Source organism: Hevea brasiliensis, chromosome 18 (genome assembly GCF_030052815.1).
Source record: "Hevea brasiliensis isolate MT/VB/25A 57/8 chromosome 18, ASM3005281v1, whole genome shotgun sequence".
Lineage (NCBI taxonomy): Eukaryota > Viridiplantae > Streptophyta > Magnoliopsida > Malpighiales > Euphorbiaceae > Hevea > Hevea brasiliensis.
In genome coordinates this window covers 36982944-37010241 of record NC_079510.1, presented here as the reverse complement: position 1 = coordinate 37010241, position 27298 = coordinate 36982944, and the positions used below count along the sequence as shown (strand labels likewise).

Here is a 27298-nt window from a genome sequence, read left to right as displayed (position 1 = left end):
GTGTCAATGTGTTCCCATAATTTGTTTCAACACTCAGAGCTTGTTTTAAACCCATTTAAAATTTACTTCAAATTATTTAAATATCTACCAAATCTAATAATTTTATAAAATATTTAAATTGTATTTATTTAAAATATAATACACATAAAAATTTATAAATATGATTATAAAAATATTTTTTATATTTAATTATTTATTTATATAAATAAATTTAGGTATTTAATAATTAACACATAAATTCTAAATTTCACGTGAACTCAATGTGAATATTATTTTTTAAATCAAAATTTATTATAAATTTAATTATATATTATTTAAATTTTTATTTAATTAAATTAAGTACTTGATCTATTTTTTATGTATTTAATAAAATCCGTAATAAATAAGGAGATTAATTATTAAAATAATATAAAAAAAACTATTTAACAAGCTGATGCGGAACTGAAATTATTTATCAAAATAATGTTTTCTTATAAAAACATCAATTGCAAAAGTAGTTTTCATAGGTGGAAAAAAAAATTAAAAACCACAATTGTAAAAGCATTTCTTTAATTGAACATTTGTCTTAATTTATAAATTAGTTCAATTTTAAAAATACATTAACCTATATATTTATAATAATTTATGAGCTTATAAGTTAAAAAAAAATTATGAGATTCAATCTTTTATTTTGGCACTTATAATTTATATATTTATAAATTATTTTAATTAAATATTTTATTAAAATATCATCATTTTATTTTGAGAATTTTATTATAAATTTTATTGAATATCTTTTTTTAATTATTTTAATAATAAATATACTTAAAATTTATTTTTTATTAAATAAATTAAATATTTATTTATTATTTAATATGTAACTATATAAAATTTTAAATATTTATAAATTTAAATTAATTACAAGATAAATTTTTTTAAAAAATTATTAATTTAATATTTTTTAGAGAATTGTCAAATCATATCACATCATTAGTTGTGTGCAGAGGCAAAAGAAAAAGTGGATAGACAGTCATAATGGATTAGATGGATCAAATTTTAACTAAGGTTTGTGAATTTTTCATGTGAATCAAAAAATTAAAATGAATTGGGTCATTTTAATTTAATTAATTTAATTTTTTAATTTTATGAGTTTAGTTTGATTTGAAAATTTTAATATGTTTAGTTTTTTATTTAGTTTAATTTTTTATCAATTAAAATTGATTAAATTGAATAATAAAATGATCTAAATAAATTTTTAGCTCAAAATATATAAGTCTCAAAACTCAAGATACATAATTTAATCTAAAAAATAAAAATTTTAATATTTTTTATTTAATATAATGAAATCGAACTAAATTGTTATTTTTTATTTAATTCGATTCAATTATTTTTCGATTATCGATTCAGTTCGATTTATATTTTTAAACGATTCAATTTTTTAATTTTTAATATTTAATTCAATTTGAAATTGAACCAACTAAATACTCTCCCCTAATTTTAACAACGATTCAGTCCTAACTGCCCATATGCGTGTTTCTTTACCTTTGAAAAAAAACATCTCAACAAGATGTTTTTTTTTTATCATTTTCTTTATCTCTTCTATGCTTTGGTAACAAGAAATTATTACTTTTTGGAGTCATATGATAGCAGTGGTAGACGTATTGTTTTATTTACAAATACAACCATATTATTTTTTTTTTTAATGTTTCATGTAATTATTATAACATACATTTAGGGGAAAAAAAAACTCTCATAGAAATAGAATGATATTTAAAAAAAAAAACAATTTTCATATTAGAAAATAATTTTTATTTTGGGATAAAAGAAATCATAAATTAAATTTTATATATCATATTAAATTTATCTTTTTAATCCAATTAAAAATAAATTAATTATACTTAAATTAAAAAAATTACAAGAAATAAAATAGACATTTACAATATAATTTTTTTATAAATAATCATTTATTAAATTTAGAGAACAATTTAGAGATATTTGGAGACAAATCCATGATTAATCACCAATTTTTATGGTAGATGCAATAAAGATATTTTAGTATTTTTTGCTAAAAATTAATAGTGACTCAATTGTGATTCTAATGACAGGGACTTATGTAGGTTTATTAAAATGTTAAGAGCTAATTAGGTAAATTTTAAAAATACAAGGACTAATCTATAGGTTTTATTAAACTTTAGAGATTAAATTGTATTGTACTCTTATTTATATACCCTGATTTTAGAATTTTATTATAACATATATAATTAAAAAAAGAAATAAGCACCCTTTGTCTTCATTCTGCCTTTGCCGAATTTTTTTCCCCTAAAGTTAGGTTTATATTCATTTCATAAAATTAAGCATCACAAAAAGGTTCAATAGATATTGCAAGATACAAGCCCAAGACCCAAGTCTAACCCTAACCCAAAACAGAGGATCCTAAACTATTTAGATAACAATCCAGCCCACAAAAAAGTCCAACCCATTTTCCTCTAGTTTTTAGGGTTTCATTAAGAGTGCCACCTCCTCGCCTTTGCCATCCAAGTGGCATCCTGTGCCCATTTGGGCAAAGAGGACTCCCTTCTTCCCTGCCCGGTGGTAGGTTAGCTCTCCTTGCTGCTAGGTGGGTTGTATATAGTTTTTAGGTAGGTTCTGGCAACCTTCCTCTTGATCCTGTCCATTTGCAGCCATGCAAAGTGATTTTGTTTATATGCTTGGTGAGAATGGGTTTTGGGATCTATCAATCGTTGTTGCAGTGAGCTGATTTTCCTCTTTAGTCAACTAGGCAAACAAAACTTCCTTTTACCTCCTTTCTCTATTGATAGGCTTCTAGGATTGTGCTTCATTCAGTCTTTTATTAAAAGAAGAGGGACCCTACCCCTCCGACTATATGAAAGTGAGAAGGCATCTAGACTCTCCTTCTTCTTTTACTATTAATTCCTTTAGCCTCTGTGTTTGGCTCTTATGGACTTAATGTTGGATGGTTTTGGTTTGAGTTTAAGTTTTGCTACCTAGGTTCTAATGGTGTTATTATGCTTTGGGTTCTTTGTGAAGGCTTTGCAAGCTAGGTGAGGCCCTGGCGATAAGTTTTAGTCTGTTGCGATCTCCCTTTTGGTGGAAGATGTTCGACAACGAGCAGCAGTGTTCCTTTATTTCTGCTGGTTATGATTTTGGGCCCATGATAGGGTTTGGGATGATGGGTTTAGGCTTAATGTTGTATGGGGCTAGGTTTTCTTAGACTTTTTTTCTTTTTTTTCTGTCATGGGTTTAGTCTGGTAGGCTTTTAAAGGCTTGTTTTAAATGTTTATTTGTATTATGGCCATAGGCCTATCTCCGTGCTGGGCTTCAAGCCTCTCCTTTTAATGAAATCTAACACCTATCTTAGATTGAAAAAAAAAAAAAATCATTCCAGTGACACTTTTAGCTACCAGGACGCCACCAATGTTGCAAGTAGACAAAACTAAGGGATTTTCAATCATCGAGACATGCAAGGTAGAGCTGAAAGTACCAGCTTCAGAGATCTCATCAATATACCAACAACCCAACTCAACAAATAACAAGAAAAACAGAGAAACAACATACATAATCCCTTCCAAATCTTTGATGGAAACAAGAAATCACAAGGCAACTCTAAAAAGCCTCTCTATGAAGCACAAACCTATAACAAAACACATACCAAAACCTATTTACAACCCAACTCGGAAGTGAGGAGGGAGAATCTATACTCCAAGCTAAGAGACAAACCCTTGCTTAGATGGGGCAGCCCCTGCCGAATTAGTTGTCAATATATTTATTATGTATGTTGTGGATAATAAAATTGTCTAGATAATGTAGTCTTAATTCTACTTGGCCAAGTCAATTGGAATCCACCCACCTTGGCCATCTTGGTTGGTCTTTGACATCTATAGACATTTTCTTTGGAGGCCACTGTATATTTGCCATGTTGAATAAAAATTTAGAAATTATGATTCATAATAATATTAATTAATAAATTTAAATTTTATTTGCTATAATAATGAAAATTAATATTAAAAAATTTAAGAAGTTTGCAGCAGATTTAGCAAGCCATTTTACAAAACGTGTTTAATATAATTGAGAGAGAGAGAAGGGATTTAATATGGTTGGGCAACATTTCGTTCAAACTTGACACCATCAACGACAAATTAAATAGCAGCAGACAGCGAATCACGAAAATACATTTGTCCAACTGCTCATGAGATTCAAAATGCCTATTCGCCTTAGAATCCTGAAATATTTGCTGCAAGATGCGAGTCGTACATAATTCACACCCAACCCACCCGTGTCCATGAACTGGGAACCAATAATGGGGACGCCATGAATGTAAAACATTCAAATGTTTAAAAACCGACCTTGTATTTAGTACTACATACAAAAGTCAATAAAATAGTGACTCTCTAAGAAGATATATAGCGAAGATAATTTACAATGAACCCCTTCATCCTCAACTACCACTCTCAAAAGTCAAAGCATAGCAGTTGTGGATTCCCATATCCTATTAAACAGTTCCCCATATTGTCTAACAATATTCATATGGGCATACATAAAAAATCCAGAGATATTCAGTCCACATATATTACAATCATTTCTCACAGACCATTAATACCATTGCAATAATATACCAGACATCGCAACAATTTTGACCACAAACATGAACCATTCACCAAATTTATAAAATAAAAAAAAATAATAAAAAAAATAAAAAAAAATCCATTCCCCAAATGTCGTATATATCGTTCTACTAAAACAAAATAATTTGTGTAGAAATCAAGAAATGAAAAGAAGTGCGATCCCATTTCGCTCTGCCTGCTAAAATTTTGGCCATACATTTCCACCGTTACAACAAAAACAAATATGTGTCAATTCTCCCAAGAAATTGTGGTTTGGAGGATTATTTTCAGTAATAGTATACCTGCCTACAAAAAGCAAGGGTATGTTAACCCACAGACGAATACTAATGCATGGAATACAAGGCATATTTCAGCCCGACCTTTTATACATGCTATAGGCCACTGCAACAGTTGCCACTGCTCCAATCACAGCAACCGTTGCAAGAACATCACTTTGCTCCAATGATGCTGTCCAGCTTGACAGTTTACCTAATCCCTTCTTTCCATGAACTTTGATGTTTTCCTCCGGTTTCTTTTCTTCACCTACTCCCAAACTTCCATCTCTGCAGCATGAAAACCCATTAGTACCCTGGCAACAGCCACCAACATTCTCGTTAGTGACCTCGCTGTTGCTTTCTTCGTGTTTCTTTCTTTCCTTCACATCTTGCCCATTTGGAAGCTTTTGCTCAGCCAACTTTTCACCTTCTTCAGTAGGTGCACCCATTTGGCCCCTGTATTTGATTATTGTAAATCCATGCTCCTCAATGTATTAAATGATGCTAGATAAATCAATAAAGTAATTATATTTGAATAGGAAAAGAGAAGCAGAACCAGTGAACAGTATAACACCCGAGTATTCATGCAACATTGGAAAACCAATTCATTATAATTAGGACATCCTTGCAATAAGTATATGCCAGTTTAGAAGGAAGATCACCTGTCATGTTTTGTTACCTTCAATGACTTGTCTATTTTGACAATACATCAAATAGAAAAGTAAGAACTTAACTCCAATCTAATTCAAATCATTCTACTTGATTTCAAGCTAAATTTATATCAAGGTCAAAGAAACTAAACTTTAAAACACTGCTTATAGTTAGTGCAGTACAAGTTCAAAATCAGCAACTTCCAGAAACTTCATATCAAAGAAAGGAACCAAAGTTCACGGGATTTAAATAGAGAGACATTACCACGCTTCAAACAAATTTTATCCTATATTGTTAAACTTGGACTGGACCAACCGCTCGGACCGGTTTAATAGGAAACCTGAGCCTGATCCAATTTGGTTTAACCATCAAACCCAATTTTTAGAAATCCGGTGCAAACTGGTTTGAACTAGCCGGGTAACCAGTGAATCAGACCACCCGGCCGGAATTGAACCAGGCATTCCAATTTCTCAAAGAAAAAAAGCGGCTAGAGGAGCTCCTAGGATTCAAACATGGGACACACACACACACACAGATATATATATATATATAATGGTGGATCTACTATAATAAAAGATGGGTCAATTGAGCCCTTTTTTTTTTTTTTTTAAGAATTACTCGTATATATTTATTTAGCATACAGAGGCTCCAGTTAGACAAGTAGAGCACATTAAGGCAGAGGATAGAAAGAAAAGAAGGGATAGACCTAAACTGACTTGGAGAAGAGTAGTAAAATATAACCTAGAAGCATTACATATTTCCGAGAATTTAACCCAAAATCGTTTAGAATAGAGAAAGAGAATCCATATAGCCGACCCCAAATTTTTGAATAAAAACTTAGTTGAGTTTGAGTTGAGTACTCATATATATTTACTTAAATTGACCCCTCCCTCATAAATTTAAATATCCTCTATTTTAATGATGTATTTTTAATAATAAAAAGTCTTTTTTTTTTAAGATTCGTCTATATATATATAAAATCACATTAACTAAATTGCTATATAAATTCATTTCTTTTATTAACTAAAATTATATTGTAATAATATAAAATAATTAATAATTATTAACCTGTAACTATTGTTAAGAAAAATAAAAAAAAAAATTAACTTCATCCACTTGCAACTTAATAATTAATAGTATTAATATTTTATTATATTTTATTAGCATACTAAATTAAATTATTTTTCTATTTTATTATATTTCATACAATAGAAGTATATAAAATTTTTTCTATTTATTATGTTATATAACCTTAATTTATTAACATTTATTTTTGTTGATATGAATAAATTTATTATTATAAATATTTTAACTTCAAATATTTCTTTATTATGAATAATTAAATATTATCATTAAAAATTTTAATTAAACATTATTATTTAAAAATTTAATTACACTTAAATTATTTTCAAAAAAATTACATATTAAAATTTAATCAAATTTATTTTAATAATTATTTGTAAAATATATAAAAACATTAATTATAATAAAACATTATTATTAATTTTATAATATTTATTTAATAATACACCGGTTTGACTCTGGTTAAACCTTAACATTCTGCCTTCCACAGTTCAATTACTGGGCCATGTTTAAAAACATTGTTTTTATCAACTTACAAAGTAATAAGTAGGAAGAAAAAGTAAGGGAACCATTTAATTTTAACAAATCCACTATGGCCATCTTTAGAAGCAAGGTGAACAACCAAGAACCATAGCAACAATCAAAGAACAGTTTAAATCTGGAGCAGCAACAACAATCACACACTAAAGAAATTGTTCACTTCAGAAACACAAAAGTGATATTAATTGATTTGGTTCCCCAAAACTAAAACATAAACACTATTAATATTTTAATAAATGAATCGGCATCATCCAAAAAAGACAATTCCATGTGAACAGGATAAGCATTCAAACAGAAACACATACCTCCAAATACGTTCTATCACTGCTCCTTGCCCAATATGCTGATCCAGAATTTCAGGCACATCATCAGGCGTAACATAGCCATACCTATAAGAACAGAATATTATCAGTTTACTTCATAATTTGAGCCATTACAATGAAAAACAAAGGTCTAATCTTACCAGTGGCCCATAATTTTTCCCTCCGAGTCTGGACTGTAGACAATCAAGTTCCCAGCATACTTGTGCCCCCCAACATGAGAGCAGGCACTAACAAACACCTGATCCCCCAGTCCTCGAGATTCAATTCCCTCTTTGAGATTTTCAATAAGAAGAGGTCCACAAACACCACATCTCTTATCACGACTACCATGAGCACACACAAAGACATATGAACCAGTAAGCTTCTCCTGCACCCCACAAGCCCATGGCCTTCCACTCACAAGCACATCATCAACAAAACCATCAACATCTGACTCCTTCAAACTCCTTGGATTGCAAAATGACAATCTCAGAATCAAGAAATACAATTTTGAAAATAAAGTGAAATCTCATTGTTTCTTTATTTTCAACTGAACATTACAGGCATAAAAAAATATTTAAGAAAAAAAAAAACTAAACCATTGCTAGTTATGCTTCTCAAAACTCAAAACAAATAATTTGAATAGATAAACATCAAGCGTAAAATCGTCTCATAATATAATAGCTCCCAGAAGCTGCAAAACTCAAAGAAATGAGACAGTAATAAGTCCTTGTATTTCTTGGAAAGTTATTATTCATTGAAAACAGTAAAATCTTACACTAATTATATTTTAAAAATTTTAAAACAAATTTTGAATTGTAGCAATAATATCAATGAGTAAAAGTGTAAAACCCACATCTGTGATTTACCAGATGATAAAAATGATAGCAATGATACCCATAAGACTCATCAATTCTTGTTCAATTATTTCAACCAAAATCATTAGAATCTCAAATTAACTAAAACCTATGGCACCTTAAACTCAAAACCTTAATGCTAATCATGCTGGAGGCCATGTATCTTATCTAAAAGTCAAAATGGTCAGTCTTCATCACAATGACAAAAAAAAAGGCGTAAAAAATAGTCAAGTACTCTCTCCGTCCACTTTTATCTGTCATTTTTAAAAGTTGTTATGTCTAAAATTATATATCATGTATCAATTAATTTTTTTCCAATTTTACTATTATCTCTATTAAATATAATAACTATTTTTATAATTTCCTAAAACCCATCTTATCACCTCCTTCTTTCTTAATTAGATGAAACAAATGATAATTTAGTCAAATTGAGGAGAAGTTTATTATAATATAGGTGATTTAATTACTTCCTTAATTACCGTACAAAAATCTTAAACGACATTTAACACTTCTATATGTCATTTAAAGTTTTTGCACCGTAATTAAAAAAGCAATTAAATCACCTAAATTAAAACAAAATACTTCTTAATTTGATAAAATTACCCTTTATTTTATCTAATTAAGAGAGAAAATGAGAGATAATAAATAGCTTTTAGAAAATTATACAAATAGTTATTTTGTTTAGTAAATATAAGGGTAAATTGACTTAAAGCTCAGTTACACCCCTGTACTTATCGGAGAAGTTCAGTTTAGTCCATTTTCAACTTTTTATCCAATTTAACTTAGAAATTTCAATTTAAACTCAATTTAGTCTAAAAATAAAGAAAATCAAGAAATTAAGCTTCTTCATCTTTAGGCTTAAATCAATAAATTTAGTCTCAAAATTAAGAAATTGAACTCCTTAATTTCTGATTTAAATCAAGAAATTAAGAAATTTAACCAATAAATTTTAATTTTTTAGTTAAATTAAACTTAAATTAAAACTTTTGAGTTAGTTTGGACAAAAAGTTAAAAATAGGCTAAATTGAACTAGCCTGCCAAGGCATAAACCAAAATGACCAGGGAAAAATTGGAAAAAAAAAAAATTAATACTCCTTTGTCTTGTCAATAACTATGGACATAAAAACTTCTAAAAAATAACATATAAAAGTGGATGGAGTGAATGGAGGTGGTATAACAATATACTTCTGAGGGAGGTAGGGGTGATAAGATGGGTTTTAGGAAATTGTATAAATAGTTATTGTGTTTAGCAGATCTTGATAAAATTTTGGACAAAATAACTTTTGAAAAACAAAGATAAAAGTGGACAGAGGATTATGCTACAACGTATTCGACATATCTTTAATGTGGCCAAGCATTTCCAGAAAAATAGCTTAATCTCAAGCTCAACGATCAGAAAGGTTAACACAAGAACCCTAACCTTCCTCGTCTACTGGCATCTAAATCTAACCGTTCGGTGAAACTTAGCACAATCTCAATTTCAAAAAATTTCTCAGAAAAATGAAATAATAGACCACAGAAAACTCACTTGTATTTGATCATATCAGGAAATATCAACACATCTCCGCTCTCAAACACAGTCCCTTCGCGTTCCTCGCATATCGTTACCTTCGTCTATCGAAAGAGAGAAAGAGGGGGAAAAAATCAACACAAAAGACAGCTAAAACACACGAATCGCATCAAGCTAAATAAAGTAAAATGAAAAAAATAATAAGAGGAAGAAAATCAAACGCCAATCATGAGTACCTTAACGGTGATATCGTTCTTACGAGCTTTGACAGCAGAGGAGAAGAGCTTGGGGAGGAGATCAGTCTCAGATTCCTCAACGCGTGGAAGCCACGCGTCAGGGCCTTTGAAGCAAACGAATACGTGACGGTCGTACTGATCCACAGTCCCGGCGAGGTTGCTCTTGTACATCTCCGGTCGAGTAAATCCGAACTTCGCGTCCTCTTCGGCCGAGATCACCGTCGAAACATTCTCAGTCTCCGCCATTGAAACAGTACGTACAATTTGTCCAGGTGTATTAGATAGAGCTAGGGTTCGTGGTTTCTGTGAATGACGAGAGCAAAGCGAGAGAAATCTGTTTGGAGGAGAGGACTTAACCAGAAAAATGGTGAGCGATATATAATAGAGAGCGGGGAGGAGCGTTTATAATCGGGAAAAGAATGGGCCCCACCTACTTGGAGGAGGAATATAAAAGCGCGAGAGGAACGTGGGGAACACGCGCAAGTGGTCGCCGAAGAGTAAATGTTTCTGTGTGGGCTAGATCGTTGAATGTTTGGCAAAATGGAGTAGGTGGCAAATGAATACTGGTTTTTTTCTTGTTAATTGTTAGGACTTTCTTCTCGGGATTAAATTTTAGAATAATGTGAACTAAAAAACGAATTGTCATAGTAGCCGTTTGGCGGTTGGGATTGAGGTTAAAGAGTTAAAATCAAAGATATTCAACCTAAATCGAATTAATCAGTTAAATCAGTAAATTAGTTAATCAGCTTTCAAATTAGTTCAAGTTTATAATTCAATTAGTTAAAAAAGTGATTTGATTTAATTTAATCAACTTAGTGGTTAAATTAATGAATCGGTATGATCTAATTGATCTAAATAATTTAATTATTCAATAAAATTTTTTTTTAGTATTGTTATAGATAATTGAACTCAAAGCCTTATAAAAAAATTTTTAAAATCAAAATTAATTGAATTAATTTAGTAGTTATGTGTTTTTTATTTTAATATATTTATTTTATAATATATACTTAATATTTTATAAATAATAAAAAGATAATTATAATTTATAAAAAATTTTATGCATTATGTTATTTGAGTACTTTTATATAAAATTGAAAAATACTATTAAAATTTATTAAATATAAATTAATAAATTTTAAAGTTTTATTTTAAATTATAAACTATTTTTAATTAATTTATATAGATTTAATTAATTTTTAATGACTCATTGGCTTATCGAACCATTGACCCATTTATTCAGTCCCTTCGCTGGGTCAACCTTTGGACGGAGTTTAATAATACTAACTAAAACTAATTCCAAAAAAAAATTAAATGTTGTTAAAAAAACAATATGAAAGAATATATTTGATTATTTTAGTATTCTTATAACTAAAATTCATTAAATTTAATTTTTAAATTATTTTTTAATACTATCTAATAACATATTTAAAAAAGTGATTTTCTCAACAATAAATTGTTTTGTTATTTTAATATTTTTATTACTAAAATTTATTAAATTTAATTTTAAATTATTTTTTAATACACTCTAATTAATATATTTAAAAATATTTTTTTCTCAACAATAATTCTAATAATAATGTCAAATAAATCTATAATAGTATAGAATGAAATTTTTTAAGTATAATAACGCAAAATTTTTTAAGAACCCTTAGGCCATGTTGGAATGACATAATCAAATTTGTAATGTAAATATTTGATTATATTGTTTGGTAACACAAGAAAATTTGACATAATGAATATAATTAATTATATTTAAAATAACATAATAATCATTAGATAAAAAAATAGATATAATTATGATTACTTGTTTTGATTTTTTTTTTATTGTCAATATTATAACTATCACCACCATTACTTGGCTACTACTACTACTACTATTATTATTCACACTCTGTCACCATTGCCACCACCACCACCACCTATTACTATCATTATCATTTGACCATCGTTATCACCACTTAGCTATTATCACCTGGCCATGACCATCACCACTACCTTACCTTGCTACCATCACTACCATCTAACTACTGTTGTCAACACCGCCACCGCCACCGCCACTTAGTTACCATTAGTACTCAATTACTAATCACTGCAACCAATACCACTTATTTTTAACATTATAAATAAATTAAATATTAAAATAAAAATTATCATTAAGTTACATTATTTATATTTTTGTTTTACAACTAAATAGAGGAATGTAATGACAATTACATTTTAATACATTACAATATATTTTAATTTTGATTGCATTAAATAATTAATTATATTGCATTACATTACGCTTTACTAAATATAACCTAACTTCATGCTCTCTTTCTTCTCCTCTTTGTTCTAGTGTTGGGTTCATAGAATAATGATATTCCCATTCTATTTATGTATAGAAGAGCTTGTTATATCACGTGGAGTACTATTTAATTTCATTGAAAGGCAAAAAATGCTTCTTAAGATAGTGTCCTACACACCTCAAGCTTTGTATATATATTTTTTGTTGCATCTTTATATTTTTCCAACATAATTTTCTCTTTTTCTTGAAAGAGATAGAGAGAGGAGAAAGAGGCTAGGTGATATGTAGATTAACAAATGAGTAAGTACCTATTTAACATTGAATTTGGAAGACTAAAATTACTTTTCTGAATAAAAACATTATTTTATGATACTACTAGCTCAAAATCTAAGTCAAATAGTCAAAATTCTATATGAATGTCCAATGTGACAATCAAAAAGGTCAAACACTATTTTAAATGGTCAAAAGATCAAGCGAGCCAAATAAAGCACTAAGGACTAAAATAAGACTGAACAAAATACCTTCGATCGCCCAATAAGGTGAGCAAAAGATATACAAGCAATAATCATGCCAGTAATCAAGTAAAGTCTGGATTTCACGTGCCAAGCAATAATCATACCAGTAATCAAGTAAAAGTGAATTTCATTGAGATGATCCTGATGGATCAAGCCAAGATTATCTTCATAAATGAAGCAATGACTATTTTCTTAAAAGACCTATAAATACCAACCGAGTAACCAGAAACAGGTATGTATATTCTCATTCTCAAAATCTCATTACAATTCTTCCAATAGTTTGATATCTAGTTTGCTGACTTAAATGTCAGAGTGGCTTGCCAGAAGACCACCCACCTCATCCTTTTTCTTTATTGTAGGCTTACGTGACATTAGGACTAGATCCCAAGAACTTTCGATAACATCAGTGGCACCGTCTGTGGGAACACTCAGATCACCGACTGAGAACCTACATCTGAAATCATTCCTCTTCCCTTTAATATTTTTTATGCTACTAGCAAGTTTTGATCTTTAGTCCCAATTGTTTTCTCATTATTTGTGTTTCTTGTCTTCCTAATGGATACAAATTTAAGGACTCCTAGCAAAAGTATCATTTCCATCACCCCCACACTGGGAGGAGACCCATTTACAATAATAATGACTCAAAATTTAGCTATACCCATGATCCCATCCAGTGCTCAGATTCCACCACACAATGCTGTCATCCAAGATCATCAAAACCCTTTCCAAGGAATGACACGAGAGCAGGTGTACCAGCTCATCCAAGAGATGAAGACCCAAATCACTTTCCTTAAAGGGTTGATCTCAGGGACCAGCGCTCCATTAGGGACACCTACCCCAGAAGTAAGAAAGGTCGTGAGAACTCCTTTAATAGAGGCAGATCCGGCTAGAACTAAAGAAACTAAACAGGAGTCACCCAGTCGAAAAATAATAATTTACAAAGAAAAAATGAGCAGGTCACTGCTAGTGATCAAGAAGAACAGTCCGATGAATCACCATGATCAAAGGTAAACTAGGGTTTGGTGAAAGCAGTATAGAGATACCAAAAATAGGTGGAGGAAGAAAACTTGGAAATGGAAGATGAGTCTCCACTATCCGGGCCAATCTTAGCTGAATAGTTCCCACCGAAGTTCAAATTGCCTGTGCTAGATAAATACGATGGAACAACAGACTCGAGGAGAAATGTGGCAAACTTGTGAATAACAATGATGCTCTAAAATGTGAATGACTACCACCTGTATTGAGTATTTCCAACAATGATAATCGGGTTGGCACAAATATGGTACCAATCTCTCAAGCCTGGATCGATCCAAAACTTCCATCAGCTCGCCAACAAATTTAAGAACAAGTTCATCTCTTCCATCCCTCCAAAAAAGCTGTCTTTAGACCTTCAAAAAATCAAACAACCTGAGGGTAAATCTCTAAGGGATCATATCACTCATTTTAACACTGAAATAATACAAATTGAGAACCTGAATCATAAAACGACATACAAAGCTTTGAAAAAAGGCACAAGGAATGTAAAATTTTTAGACTCACTCATAAAAAATCCAGCATTAGACTATTATCAATTGATGAAGAAGAGTACATCAAGTTTGACAACAAATGATAAGCTTGAGGAAAGAAAGGAAATCCAGACAAAATAATGAGAAAAGACAAAATAAGAAAAATTATAGCTCTGATCGGGCGTATCGTTCAGACAGAAATGAAGAGTGGAACAAAGAGAGGTTCCATAACTACACACCTTTGAACGAGTCCAGATCCAGAGTATTTATGTGGATATAAAAAAATGGCGAGCAAATCAAATGGCCGAAGAAACTCAACCCCAAAACTACAGGAAAAAGAGATAAGAGTAAATTTTACAGGTTTCATGAAGATCACGGTCACACCATCGATGAATGCAGGCAGTTTAAAGACGAGATACAGTGGCTGATTAGAGACGATCGGCTTAGAAAATTTACAAGAGATAGTTGAGATGAGAGAAGAACAACCACCTTTAGAAATAAAGAAATCATCACCAAAAAGGATGATAGTCTGATTGGGGTAATTAATATGATCGCTGGCAATCAAAACATAAGCAAAGTAGGCATTAAGAGACCATTTGAACTGAATAATACTAGAGGCCTAGCAATCCTCTCCATTGATAGAAACAAGCTAAGTAAGGAGACAATCACCATAGGTATAAAAGACAATGAGGTAAAATAACCACATTATGATCCCTTAATTATGTCTGTTCAGATGAACAGGTACACAGTTCAATGAGTACTAATCGACATAGGCAGCTTGATAAACCTCTTAACAAGAGAAGTCTTAGAGAAACTTGGACACAGAATAGAAAATCTGGCCAAAGTTATGTGCCCCCTAGTCGACCTAGGTGATAAGACAGTCCTAGTACTCAAAACCTTTTATTTACCTATAGTCCTAGGCAATGAAGGATACAAGAGGGAAATTTACATAGAGTTTGCGATGGTCGATATTCCCTTGTCATACAACGTTATCCTCAGTTGATTGAACTTAAATGACAATGGCATAATGATTAGCATGCAATGGCTATGTATGAAGTTACATGCTCCTAAAGGAATGGCGATAGTTCGAGGGAGCCAAAAATTGACATAGGAATGCTATAAAAAATCAATTGAGAGGAAGAATTAGAGGAGGGAGAAAGAGTGCGTCTTAGAATAGCACTTAGCGTGACAAGCAGAGAAGTGGTCATTCAAACACTAAAAAACAAATTTGCCATATTTGCTTAGAAGGCAGAGGACATAAAAGGAATAAATCCAATAATAATTACTCACAAGTTAAACGCCAACCCAAAGGCAAAACCAGTCCAATAGAGGAAAAGACGTTTCACACCAAAATGTCAATAGGTAACTGAAAATGAAGTTAAAAAATTATTGGATGCAGGTCTGATCCAAGAAGTTAAATACCCAACTTGGGTAGCCAATGTTGTTTTGGTGAAAAAGGCAAATGAAAAATGACAAATGTACATCGACTACATAGATCTCAACAAAGCATGTTTGAAGGATCACTACCCACTACCGAACATCGACAAGTTGGTGGATACAATAGCCGAGCATGTAGTGGTATCATTAGTCGACGCTATATCAAGATACCACCAAATAAGGATGGACCCAGAGGATGAAGAAAAGATTGTCTTCTTGATAGATTCAGGAGTATTCTGCTATAAAGCAATGTCATTTGGATTAAAAAATGCTGGGACAACATATCAGAGGCTCATGGACCAGATGTTCAAGGAACAAAAAGGCCAAATAGTGGAATTATATATCGATGATATGATCATAAAATCTAACAGAATGGAGGATCATGCCAGAGACATAGCTAAAGCATTTGCTGTATCAGACAAAGTAGGAATGAAGCTAAACCTAGACAAATGTACATTTAGAGTAAAAGTAGACAAGTTCCTCGATTTCATGATATCCAAATGAGGGATAAAGGTGAATTCAGAGAAATCCGAGCAATCCTCAACATGCAGCCTTCAAGCAACATTAAGGAATTCAGCAACTAAACAGACGAATCACAACCCTCGACAGATTCATAAGTTGATAAGCTAGAAAATTTCTGCCATTTTTTCGAGCTTTGCGAGTAAGAAATAACTTCAAATCGGGTTGTTGAATGCCAGGTAGCCTTTGACCAATGAAAATAGTTTTTATCATTACCTCCTTTACTTGATTCGCCAAAATCGAGTAAGGTATTTTTTTCTTATCTTATAGTTACTAAAGAGGCCATCAGCTTAATCCTTGTGAAAGAAGAAGAAGGCAAGTAGAGACCAATATACTACACTAGTTAAGTATTAAAAGGATCAGAACTGAATTACCCAATCTTGGAAAAAGCTTCCTTAAGCAGTCTTATCAGCAGCAACCAAATTAAAGCCCTACTTCGAAGCCTACATCATAGAGGTTCAAACAAATTACCCACTACGAAAGATCTTACATAGACCAGAGACGTCTAGATGTGTAGTAGCATGGTCAATCATCCTTGGAGCATATGACATTAGATACATTATCACACCTTACTCCTCTGTAAGGTATAACATGATCTCGTAGTATACCTAATGAATTACCGTACTTCGCCTACCGATAACCCATTAAATATACTACAAGGGATTTTAAAATATTTAATTAAGGTTTAAAAGTCATATATAATTTCTATCCATTTCCATTTTTTCACAAATTTTAAGAAAATTTCGGCAGAGTGCCGGCTGTATTTGAAAAAACCGAAAAATTTTACCTGTTGAAAACACTTCCAATATAACACTTCAACCAAAATCAACCACCAAATTCAACTCAACACAATTTCTCCCAACTCCATAATTCAAATCAATATTTCACAACTCAAAATATTAATTCAATTATTTCCAAAATTAGTAATAATTAAATTCATACACATTACATTAAAGAAAAATTCATTTACATTCATCAACCCAAAAATTACATTAGAAAATCCAAAATAATATTATTACAAAATCTATACAACTGCTCAAGACCAGTTTATACATGTACATACAGTTACATAAATTAAAATAAACATTACAATCAGGGTATAAAATTATACTCGACAAAATCTTAAGGATGTAGCTCCGAGATCCTCAGCAGCTCACTCTGCTGCTCTACTAGTCTCTCTATCTGCGACAGCAATAAACAACCATCGCTGAGTACTATGACTCAGTGGTGCACAATATACTAAAATAACATTTTATGCATAATTCAAATCACATTTATTCAAATATGGTACTAAAAATGAAAAGTAGATACAAAAGACAATTTATAATTTTAGTCAAAACAGTCTCATTTTGAAAGTCTCAAAACAAATTTCATAAAAACACACAGTTATATCATGCCATCAGAACAATGTTCATCTCAATAGCCAGAGGCTTATGAGGAATCTCAAGGCTAGTTAGCTCAATCTATGGGTACTCATTCAATTTCTTCCTCTACTGGCACACACCTCAACACTTCAGCGAGAGAGGGAATCAAAATTCAAAACTAATTCCTTCCACTAGTCATGCTAGTGAGGCATTCAAATATATGGTCATGACACTTTGGTTTCAAAACTATCTCAATAATTTTCCAAACATTTATTAACAATTAACACACATGCAATTAAATTTTCAACAATTTAGATCAATAGCATAATATACATTTCAATCACCATTTTGTAATATAAATAAATCACAATTCATTTCATGCACTTTGCAAAGGAAATTTAAAGAATATTTTATGTTGTGCATAAACCTCGTGCTAGTGGCCTCTAGGCCTTGACTCGATATACTGAAACACACAATTTTACAGTGTTTCAGTATCACAATTTATCATAAATCTAAAAACAAATTCAAATCTATTTATTTCTAGCTTTAGTATACTTAACTTGACGTTCTTTAAAATTTGCATTTCGAGGTTACTATTCACGACACTATTCAAGTCAATTTGTTGACTTTCTTATGCTTAATAAGTATAGGGATTTCAATTTCACCCACATACCACATTTTGGTTACCAATTTTGTTGGTTTTGATTGTTTCTTCAAATTCTAGGTCTCTTAGGTAAAATTTCAAAATTTCAGTTTTAAGGTCCTGTTTTGTACTATTCTATTAGTCATGTTGCTGTTAGAATTTGACAAAGTGTTCTTCATAAAACTTGTTCCTTATTGTCTTAACTTTAATTCACTTTTTGAATTACTCCATTTAAAGTTTTGTAACCCAAGTTATGGCCATTTGAACATAGCTGGCCGGATTGGTCTACCCAGAATTTCTGGGCACCTAATTTGGTTCTGGCAGTTTTGAATAACTAATTTTGGGTGGCAAAAGGACTGGGTTATGGACAGAATTTGGGTTAGTGCTCTTCATGAAAGTTGTAGTACTATATCATACCTTTCCAATGCCATAAAAATCAGGTCATTTGGATCTGTATAGCTCCAGTTATGGCCAAATGAACAAACATTGTTCATTTGGTCATTTTGGTACAGTGGCAGTGCACTATACCCGAGTTTGACCTAATTATTCACTAGGCTATGGTTATTTTCTGGGCATGCTTCCTAAACGAAAAATGGTCCATTATGTGTCTAGTTTCATTCCCAATTGGCCTCACACCAATTGAGTTGGTAAATTTTCATGTTTGGTCCTTGAAATAAACCTAGGTCAAGCTGCTAGAATCTGATCACTAACCAATCCGAATTGTAACTTGGTTCTAGCAATTCAAACACACTACAAATGGTCACAATTTACTGTTTCTCAACTCAAGTATGGTCAATGGCATCAATTGACCAATTCCACAAATTTTTTTCCAATTTTCCAAGATGCCAAGAACCCTAATTACATAAATTTAATATCTAATAAAATTCAAGTGCATATTCAATGTCTACATACTTCATTCAATCAAAACAACTAATCAATTGCATCAAAATTATTCATGTCAAACCCTAACATAAGCTGGCCAAAATTCCCTTTGGTCTCCCAACAATTGTTTTCTTTTGATTTTAAGTTAATTTCTAAGTTACTTACACCAAGAACATAAGTAATAAACTAAAATTTTTCAATTCAAACTACTAACCTTTCTTTGATGTTCAATTCTTCACTTTCTTCCTTTTCTTCTTTTCTTTCCTTCTTCTAATGCCTCCTCAAGTGAAAATAACAAGCTTTTGTGGTTTAAATTTGGGAAATTTTAGGGTTTAGTTGGGTGAACTCAAGCTTTGCCAAGCTTTAGTTGTGGTTTTAGCAATGGAGGAGAGAGAGAGGGTGAGGCTATCGAAACTTGTGGGAGAGAATAGTAAATTTTTTTGTTTTAATTTTATGAATTTTAGGTGTATTTTTACTGAATTGACTTGGTCAAAATTGGTGGGAAATAAGAAAATCCATTTATGATGTCATATTTGTGAGATAAGCATGATGTAAATAAAGTTTTCTTTTCTTTTTCTTTTTCAATTATTTTTCCTTATTTCTTTAATTTAATTTCCAATTCCAAAATTTTCTTTTCTCCTATTTTATTAGACAATTAGGTCAGGAGTCAGCTCTAGGGGTGAACTGACCAAATCGCCCCTTGCCGATTTAATCCGGTTTGCACATTATTCGATATTTCTTCCGGATCCCTGACCTAATTATTTGACTTGCTTAACAATTCTTTTATGTGATCTTCTCTTTCCCACTGTGTTCGCAATGGTCCTAAGGACCACGGCGTCACATTTTCCGATTCGAAATTTGAGTTAAAGGCTGACCTCGCAGTCACTTCTCAGGAAGGTCACCCATCGCTGTGACTTCCAGCTCATTTAACTTTTTATATTCTGTTTTTCTTACTTATAGTTAATTATCTGGAAATTACTAATTATTTGCGTTCAAGGCTTATCTAGGTATCTTAGACATGGTTTTAATCCTCTTAATTATTCAGACCGACATAGGTCACCGGAACAGTAAAATGTACCAGGCTATGCAAATAGGGGTATTACATTTCTCCCCCCCCCCCCCTTAAAATAAATTTCGTCTTGAAATTTTACCTGGTATCAGTCTCTAAACAGCTGTGGGTGTTGTCTCTTCATGTCCTCCTCTCATTCCCAAGTAGCCTCCTAGCCTGAATAATGGTTCCACAGCACTTTTACCAAAGGTATCTGCTTGTTCTTTAGCTACTTCACCTCATATGCCAAAATCTCTATGGGTTCTTCCTCATATGTGAGGTCTAGATTCACTTCAATTTCTTTCACTGGTACTATATGAGATGGGTCAGATCTGTACCTCCTCAACATCGATACATGGAAGACATTATGTATCTTCTCCAACTCTGGAGTTAGTGCCAAACGGTATGCCAAAGGACCCACTCTCTCCAGAACCTCATATGGCCCGATGAATCGAGGACTCAGTTTCCTCTTTCTGTCGAATCTCATAATTTTCTTCCAAGGGGAAACCTCGACCCTTTTCTTCTTCTTAATAAGCTCTTCAATATTCTTGGCTCGGCTCGACATCTCTGCACAGTGAAAGAAATCTCAGTAAGTATCAAAAATCATAAAGCAGGAGTTAAGTTTTTACCCTCAAATGAGATGTTATTGTAATGTTTGCCAGCCACCGAGTCCCCTGCCACATAGACGAAAGACCACCATCAGGACTCAATATCAAGCAAAGTCTTGATCGATATTTTGCCTGACCAGACCATAGTTTGGATCTCTCGAACTACGATTTTCTCCTTAGCCTACAATCATACCTTTCTCTCCCTTTTATCAGCTAAATAATTCCAGCCCATTTGTATGCTTCCCCACTATTCATCCATTATATCTTCCATGAAAAAGAATCTCTCTTTCCATTTCTTTAGGGAAGACAGAAGATCGGTGAAAAGACCCACCCCTTTCGAGCATGGAAATGCTAGAATTTCTTATTATCCCTAGTATTTAGCTGGAAGAACATGGAAAAGATACAAGTCAAAGCGTGAAGCCTTTTTCTCTGACACAAAACTCGAATGGTGAATAAGAGTTTCCATAAGTTAGGATGCAATTGGGGAATGGACAACCAATAATACTAAAGGATCTCAACGTCCAAAGGATCCAATGACAGTCTCAGACCTGATTTTAACTGCTTTTCGTACAGAGCCACATGGACTGGGTTAAGAAAGCAACTATTCGCTCGACCTCATGGACTAGTGAGTGATAAGTGAAACCTATCTTTGTTGATCCCATATGATTTGGACAAGTCCAGGAGATCCTAGCCAGTCAAACAAGATTGCAGTTCAGAAACTCTAGGAGCAATAGGCACCCCGGAAGAACTTGGGTTAGCTTTAGTAGGAGGTAGAGACCTGGTGGCATCCGATGGAGCAGAGGGACCGGTAACCACCGAAACTTCTATACCATCACGACGGGGGTGGTCCGACTCTAAAAAAAGCTCTCAGGTACTACTTTCTTGGCTATAGAAGATTCCAGGCAAAAGAGGAGTGGCACTCGAACCTCACTCATGATTTAAAAGAAAAAGTAGAAGGGAAAAATAAGAGGAGTTGATTACCTTCAAAAAAAGAAAGATTCATTGGAAGATTTAAAGGACTCATCGGAGACACTGGGATGATAACTAGAGAAATTAAAGAACAAGAAATGAAATGATATGTGAAGAGGTACAATTTTATAGAAAGAGCATTGAAAGTCTTTCGAAATTCAAAAACCGTCATCATTATGCTATCAAAAAATATTTTATCTTCTCGAGAGAAACTTTATATATGACGACATCTATCCACAAGGGTAAACACGATAACCCAAAAGAACCGACACATGTCATATCCTATCTGGATGAATAATAACATGAACCTAAAGGTTCATGATGACCAGAGGGGGGGACAAATGATACTACTAGCCCAAAATCTAAGTCAAATATTCAAAATTCTACGTGAATGTCTAACATGGCAATTGGAAAAGGTTAAACAAGATTTTAGATGCTCAAAAGATCAAGCGAGCCGGATAAAGCACCAGGAACTAAAACAAGACTGAACAAAACACCTTCGATCGCCCAACAAGGGGAGCAAAAGATAAACGAGCAATAATCATGCCAGTAATTAAGTAAAGTCCGGATCTCACATGCCGAGCAATAATCATACCAGTAATAAAGCAAGAGTGAATTTCATGGAGATGATCCTGGCGGATCAAGCCAAAATTATTTTCATAAACGAAGTAATGACTATTTCCCTAAAAGGCCTATAAATACCAACTAAGTAACTAGAAATATATATTCATATTCTCATTCTCAAAATCCCATTACAATTTTTCCAATATTTTCGATATTTAGTTCTCTGACTTGAGCGTATGAGTGACTTACCAGAAGGCCACTCACCTCATTCTTTTTCTTTATTGCTGGCTTACGTAGTGTTAAGACCAGATCCCAGGAACTTTCGATAGCATCATTTTAGATGTTGTTTAAAAAATTTGTTTAAAAATAATCATTTTATTATTTTAGAGTTCTTATGGATAAAACTTATTGAATTTAATTTTAAATTATTTTTTAATATTTTTTAATTAGTATATTTAAAAAAGTGATTCTCTCAATAATAGTTTCAATAACAATACTAAATAGATCCTAAATTATGACTAAGCATATATAGGATGCGTGTTAGCAATTAGGAACAAGTTAAAATTATAATTAAACATTATAAAATTGTGATAGATTAAATCTACATAAACATAAACACGCATGTTCATAAAAAATATTAGTTACTAAGCCCAACAACTTATTTTAATGAAAATTTTTATCGTAAATTAATTTTACGCCATAAAAAATGGAAGCTGCTTAAATCACTCTGATTGGAGCGTGGGAGCAAGCTCGTGGAAAAGCAGCAAACGGTATTTTCATTTTATTACGGAATGCTAGAGAAAGACAATGTTAGGGTAACGAGAAGTTTCCAGTCACAAACGTCCAAACTCATTAATTCTTTTACTATGTTTGCTAAAGTGGTCCGCTTTGATTGGGCTGTCGAATTTTAATGCTTACAAACAGTAACAATTAAAAGTCAGTCCCTCTCCTTGACGGTTCCTACGTGTTACGTCATAGATGAGCCATAAGGTATTTGTAAAAATGGTAAAAACAGTGGCAAATTGAAAAATACAGTGTCATTTGCTGTCACTATTTATGAAAATATCCATATTTATATAAATAAATAAAAACTAAAATTTAATATTTCAAGTATATTCAATAATTTTCCGAAAATAATTGTTCTTTTTTATATTTGAATGGAGGAGTTTAAAATGTGAAAATTAAATGTGATAATAAGTTTTCTTAATTGATTTGAAGTCATAAATGTGAAATATAATTCATTTGATGGTGTGGTTTTAAAATATCTTACAAAACCATTTTAAATGAATTTTCAATAACATTCATAAATTTGAATAAACAATTTTTATTTAAATGTATATTTTTATTTTAACTTTGTATGTCATTTTCCTATTCATAATCTGCAATTATGTGAGAAAAATATTGCTTTATAGGCAAATTCTAGAACACATCATTTATAAAATATATGAATATGAATTCTCTTTAATATGAGAAATGTATTCCATATAGTTATCCATGAAATAATACATATATTGAATGTATTGAATAATTTTTTTGTTTATAAGTGATAATAATTAAGGTTTGATTATTATTTAGTTTTTGTATTTTAGTAAAATTAATTATTTAGTCATTGCATTTTAAAAAATATATTATTTATCTTTATATTTTGATTCTATTAAATTATTTAGTTTTTTTTATCAAATTTTGTATTAATTAATACCAGTTAAATTATTATTTAATTTTTTTATTTTAGTGAAACTAATTAGTTAATCTTTATATTTTAAAAAATATTATTATTTAGTTTTTATATTTTAATAAATTAATTAATTGATTTTAATATTTTGAAAAACACATTCCTATACATGAAAAATATAAATTTTGTTGAGTGAAAAATAAATTTAAATTTGTATTTTTTTAATTGTTTAAGTATAATTTCATTCAATTTTGTTAGATTATCGCCTTAATTACTTGAAGATCCAAATCAAGTAATATTTGATTAAATATTATTTCTCAATAGATAAAACATAAAAATGATGCTAAAAAATTAAATGAAAATATTTCAGCAATTTAAAAAATATATATAAATTTAGATTTAGTTTTCATACACAAAAAAAATTCATTTTTTATTTAGGATATATTTTTAAAAATACAAGAATCAATTAATACTAAATAATAAAATTTTCAAAATATTAAAATTGATTAATTAATTTAATTAAAGTAAATGGGCTAAATAATAATTTGATTGAACTAAAATATGTTGATTAATAGAAAAATTAATAAAAAGTTAATTAATTTAATAAATTAAAAATAAAAAATTAAATAATATATATTTTAAAATAAAAAAATAATTAATTTTATTAAAATATAAAAATCAAATAATAACTTATTCAAGGAGGGCCAAGAGCACGAGAAAAGTCTACCCAGAAACATAAGCAAGGAGAAAACTAGCGAAGAAGAAGCAATCAATCACGTATTGAATCTTTTAAATAGCAATTGCAGTCCGTGCGTGGCAAGCAAAGCAAAGCTTATGCTCATCGCTGACGCATTCTCTTACGAAACAATGGCTGGTGGGCCTTCAGCTATGCCCACTGTCCCTCACAGACCTTTAGTTTCCTCACTCTTTTGGTAAACAAAATGTGCCATTCTTCAACTCCAAAAGCTAATCAGGGTGTAAAGTTTGTAAGATCAAATATTTAAAAAAAAAAATAAATTAAATATCGACATAAGAATTTTATACATTAATTAATTAATTAATTACATTTATTTTTTATTAGAAATGAGAGTTGAAAAGTGAATAAAAATATACAAATAATATATAATTTTATGTTATTTAATTTATTATTGATATTCAGGAATAAAAATGATAGAAATACATTATCAAAGTGGAGTATATAAATTACAAAAATTGTGAAAGCTATCAAACTCAAAATCCCTTCATTCACTTACACATTACACAGAACTATCACCTGCTCTCTCTCTCTCTCTCTCTCTCTCTCTCTCTCTCTCTCTCTCTCTTACTCACATTTTCAACATGTTCTCTTCTTTTTCTTGCACCTTGAAAGCATAGATAGTTGTAACCATCACATATGCTTAATTTGGTCCACACATCATAAAGGAAAATCCACCCTCAAATCTAGGCAAAATTTGAAAATATTTTTTATTTTCTAATCTTCTCAAACTTGTAATATACCTTCTAATTCATTTACAGCCTATTTAGGAATTAGAAATTTATAACAATTTAATTTAATTAATTTTTTTTTATCCATTGTCATATTTAAAAACTTAATTCCCTTGTTTGGAAATTAAAATTTTGTAAAAATTTAATTTAGTTAATTTTTTTTAGAATTGAATTGAATTTTTTTTTTCAAATGAATTTTTTTCAAAATGTAGCCATTTACTTCCTTACAAATGAGGATATTATAAATCCTTTTGATTTCAAATATACACAATTAGATCATCACATCATTAAAACTCAGGATTAATCATGAATGTTGATTATTTTGGATAATTTTTATAGTTGGTCTATGAATTTTATCTTATATTTTCTTTTTGTCTCTTAATTTTAATTTATTACTAAAAAATCCCAAAATTTTAATTTCGTTAAAAAAAAAAAACTCTTTTAATATGCTAATGTCCGGGTTAAAAAACAGTAACATTACATTTTTACCTTATTTTCCTCACGTTCAAAAAATACTGATAATTTTAACAACCATATGGACCTATGACAAAAGTATCAATACTATCACAAGGATTTGCTTCCTTGACAGGACAAGGATTTATCCTTCCCCGGAAAAAGCAAAAGCTGCATTTGTAGGCGTCAAATTGTAATTTAGATAAATTTTTTAATATGTAAACTTACTATTGCAATTTAGAGAGATTTTTTGTGAAATAAAATTAAAGTTTATGAAATTTTAGTAATAAATTGAAGTTAAGGGACAAAAGTGAAATACGGAGTAAAATTCAGGGACGAACAATAAAAATTATCCAATAACTTTTAAGCATGATTAAATATAAATTGTGCAAATGAATTTATAGGTTTGTAATGATTGTACAACTAACTTGTAGCCTGAATCTGGGGTAATATTTAGTGCCAACCCAAGTCTGATTAACAAATAAAGTCTCTCTACTTTGTTAGAGAGAAATTTCTCGTATCTTAGTTTTTCTTTGGTTTGATGCCAAGGGTCTTTATTTGTGTCGAGCTCCGTCGACTATCCCCTACCTTTTTGGGTGGGGGATGGCTTCTCTTTCCTTGCCCGGACATGAGTTATCCCCTCTCCACCTCTGGACAGGTTTTGTGGATAAATAAAATGTTGGTTTTTGTTGGCAAATTGAAGGCTTTCATGTGAGGGATATCTTGTTGATTTGCCTTTTCTTATATGGTTGCATGTATGTTTGGGTCTCATATTGTGCTTTGTTCTTTTTTTTTGGATTTGGTAACTCAAGGGTCTTTCACTAGCTCTGCCTCTCTTGGCCGACCCCAAAGGCTGCTTCTGTTGTCTAGAGCTCTACCTCATCACCTTTTGAGAGCGATTGTCTTGCATGTAATGGCTCTTTGCATTGCTATTTCTCATCTACCAAATGATAAAGCTCGTCCCTGTGCATCCCATTATTCTCCATTCTTCCCCAGCAGCGCTACATCAATGTCCAAGTTCCATGCCCAGTGTCACGGAGTAAGAGGTTTATCAACTTCAAACCAAACCGCAAGGATTTACACCCACTGAATCTCACTCGGCAGATGACCTTGCCAAAAAAATTGGACTTCTAAGGGAGACTATATTTGTTGAATTACACTAGCTTTGGGTGACCGATTCCCTTGGGTTTCTTTCTTATGAGTTATGAGCTTTATTATTTTGTGCTTAATGTTTTCTTATATTTGTTGAATTATATCTAGGCTTTCCATTTATGGGCCTAAAATTGTATAAC

General features: G+C 31.1%; 1 protein-coding gene across 1 annotated transcript; it reads right to left on the bottom strand.

The window, feature by feature from the left end:
- Window positions 1-4766: 4766 nt before the first annotated feature.
- On the bottom strand, window positions 4767-10490 carry LOC110673057 (altered inheritance of mitochondria protein 32). Its single transcript, XM_021836039.2, has 5 exons — window positions 10056-10490; window positions 9838-9923; window positions 7614-7919; window positions 7456-7539; window positions 4767-5332 (listed from the first exon to the last, which is right to left on the bottom strand). Exons 1-5 carry the CDS (start codon window positions 10299-10301, stop codon window positions 4972-4974), a joined length of 1083 nt encoding a protein of 360 aa, XP_021691731.2. The 5' UTR covers window positions 10302-10490; the 3' UTR covers window positions 4767-4971.
- Window positions 10491-27298: the final 16808 nt, after the last annotated feature.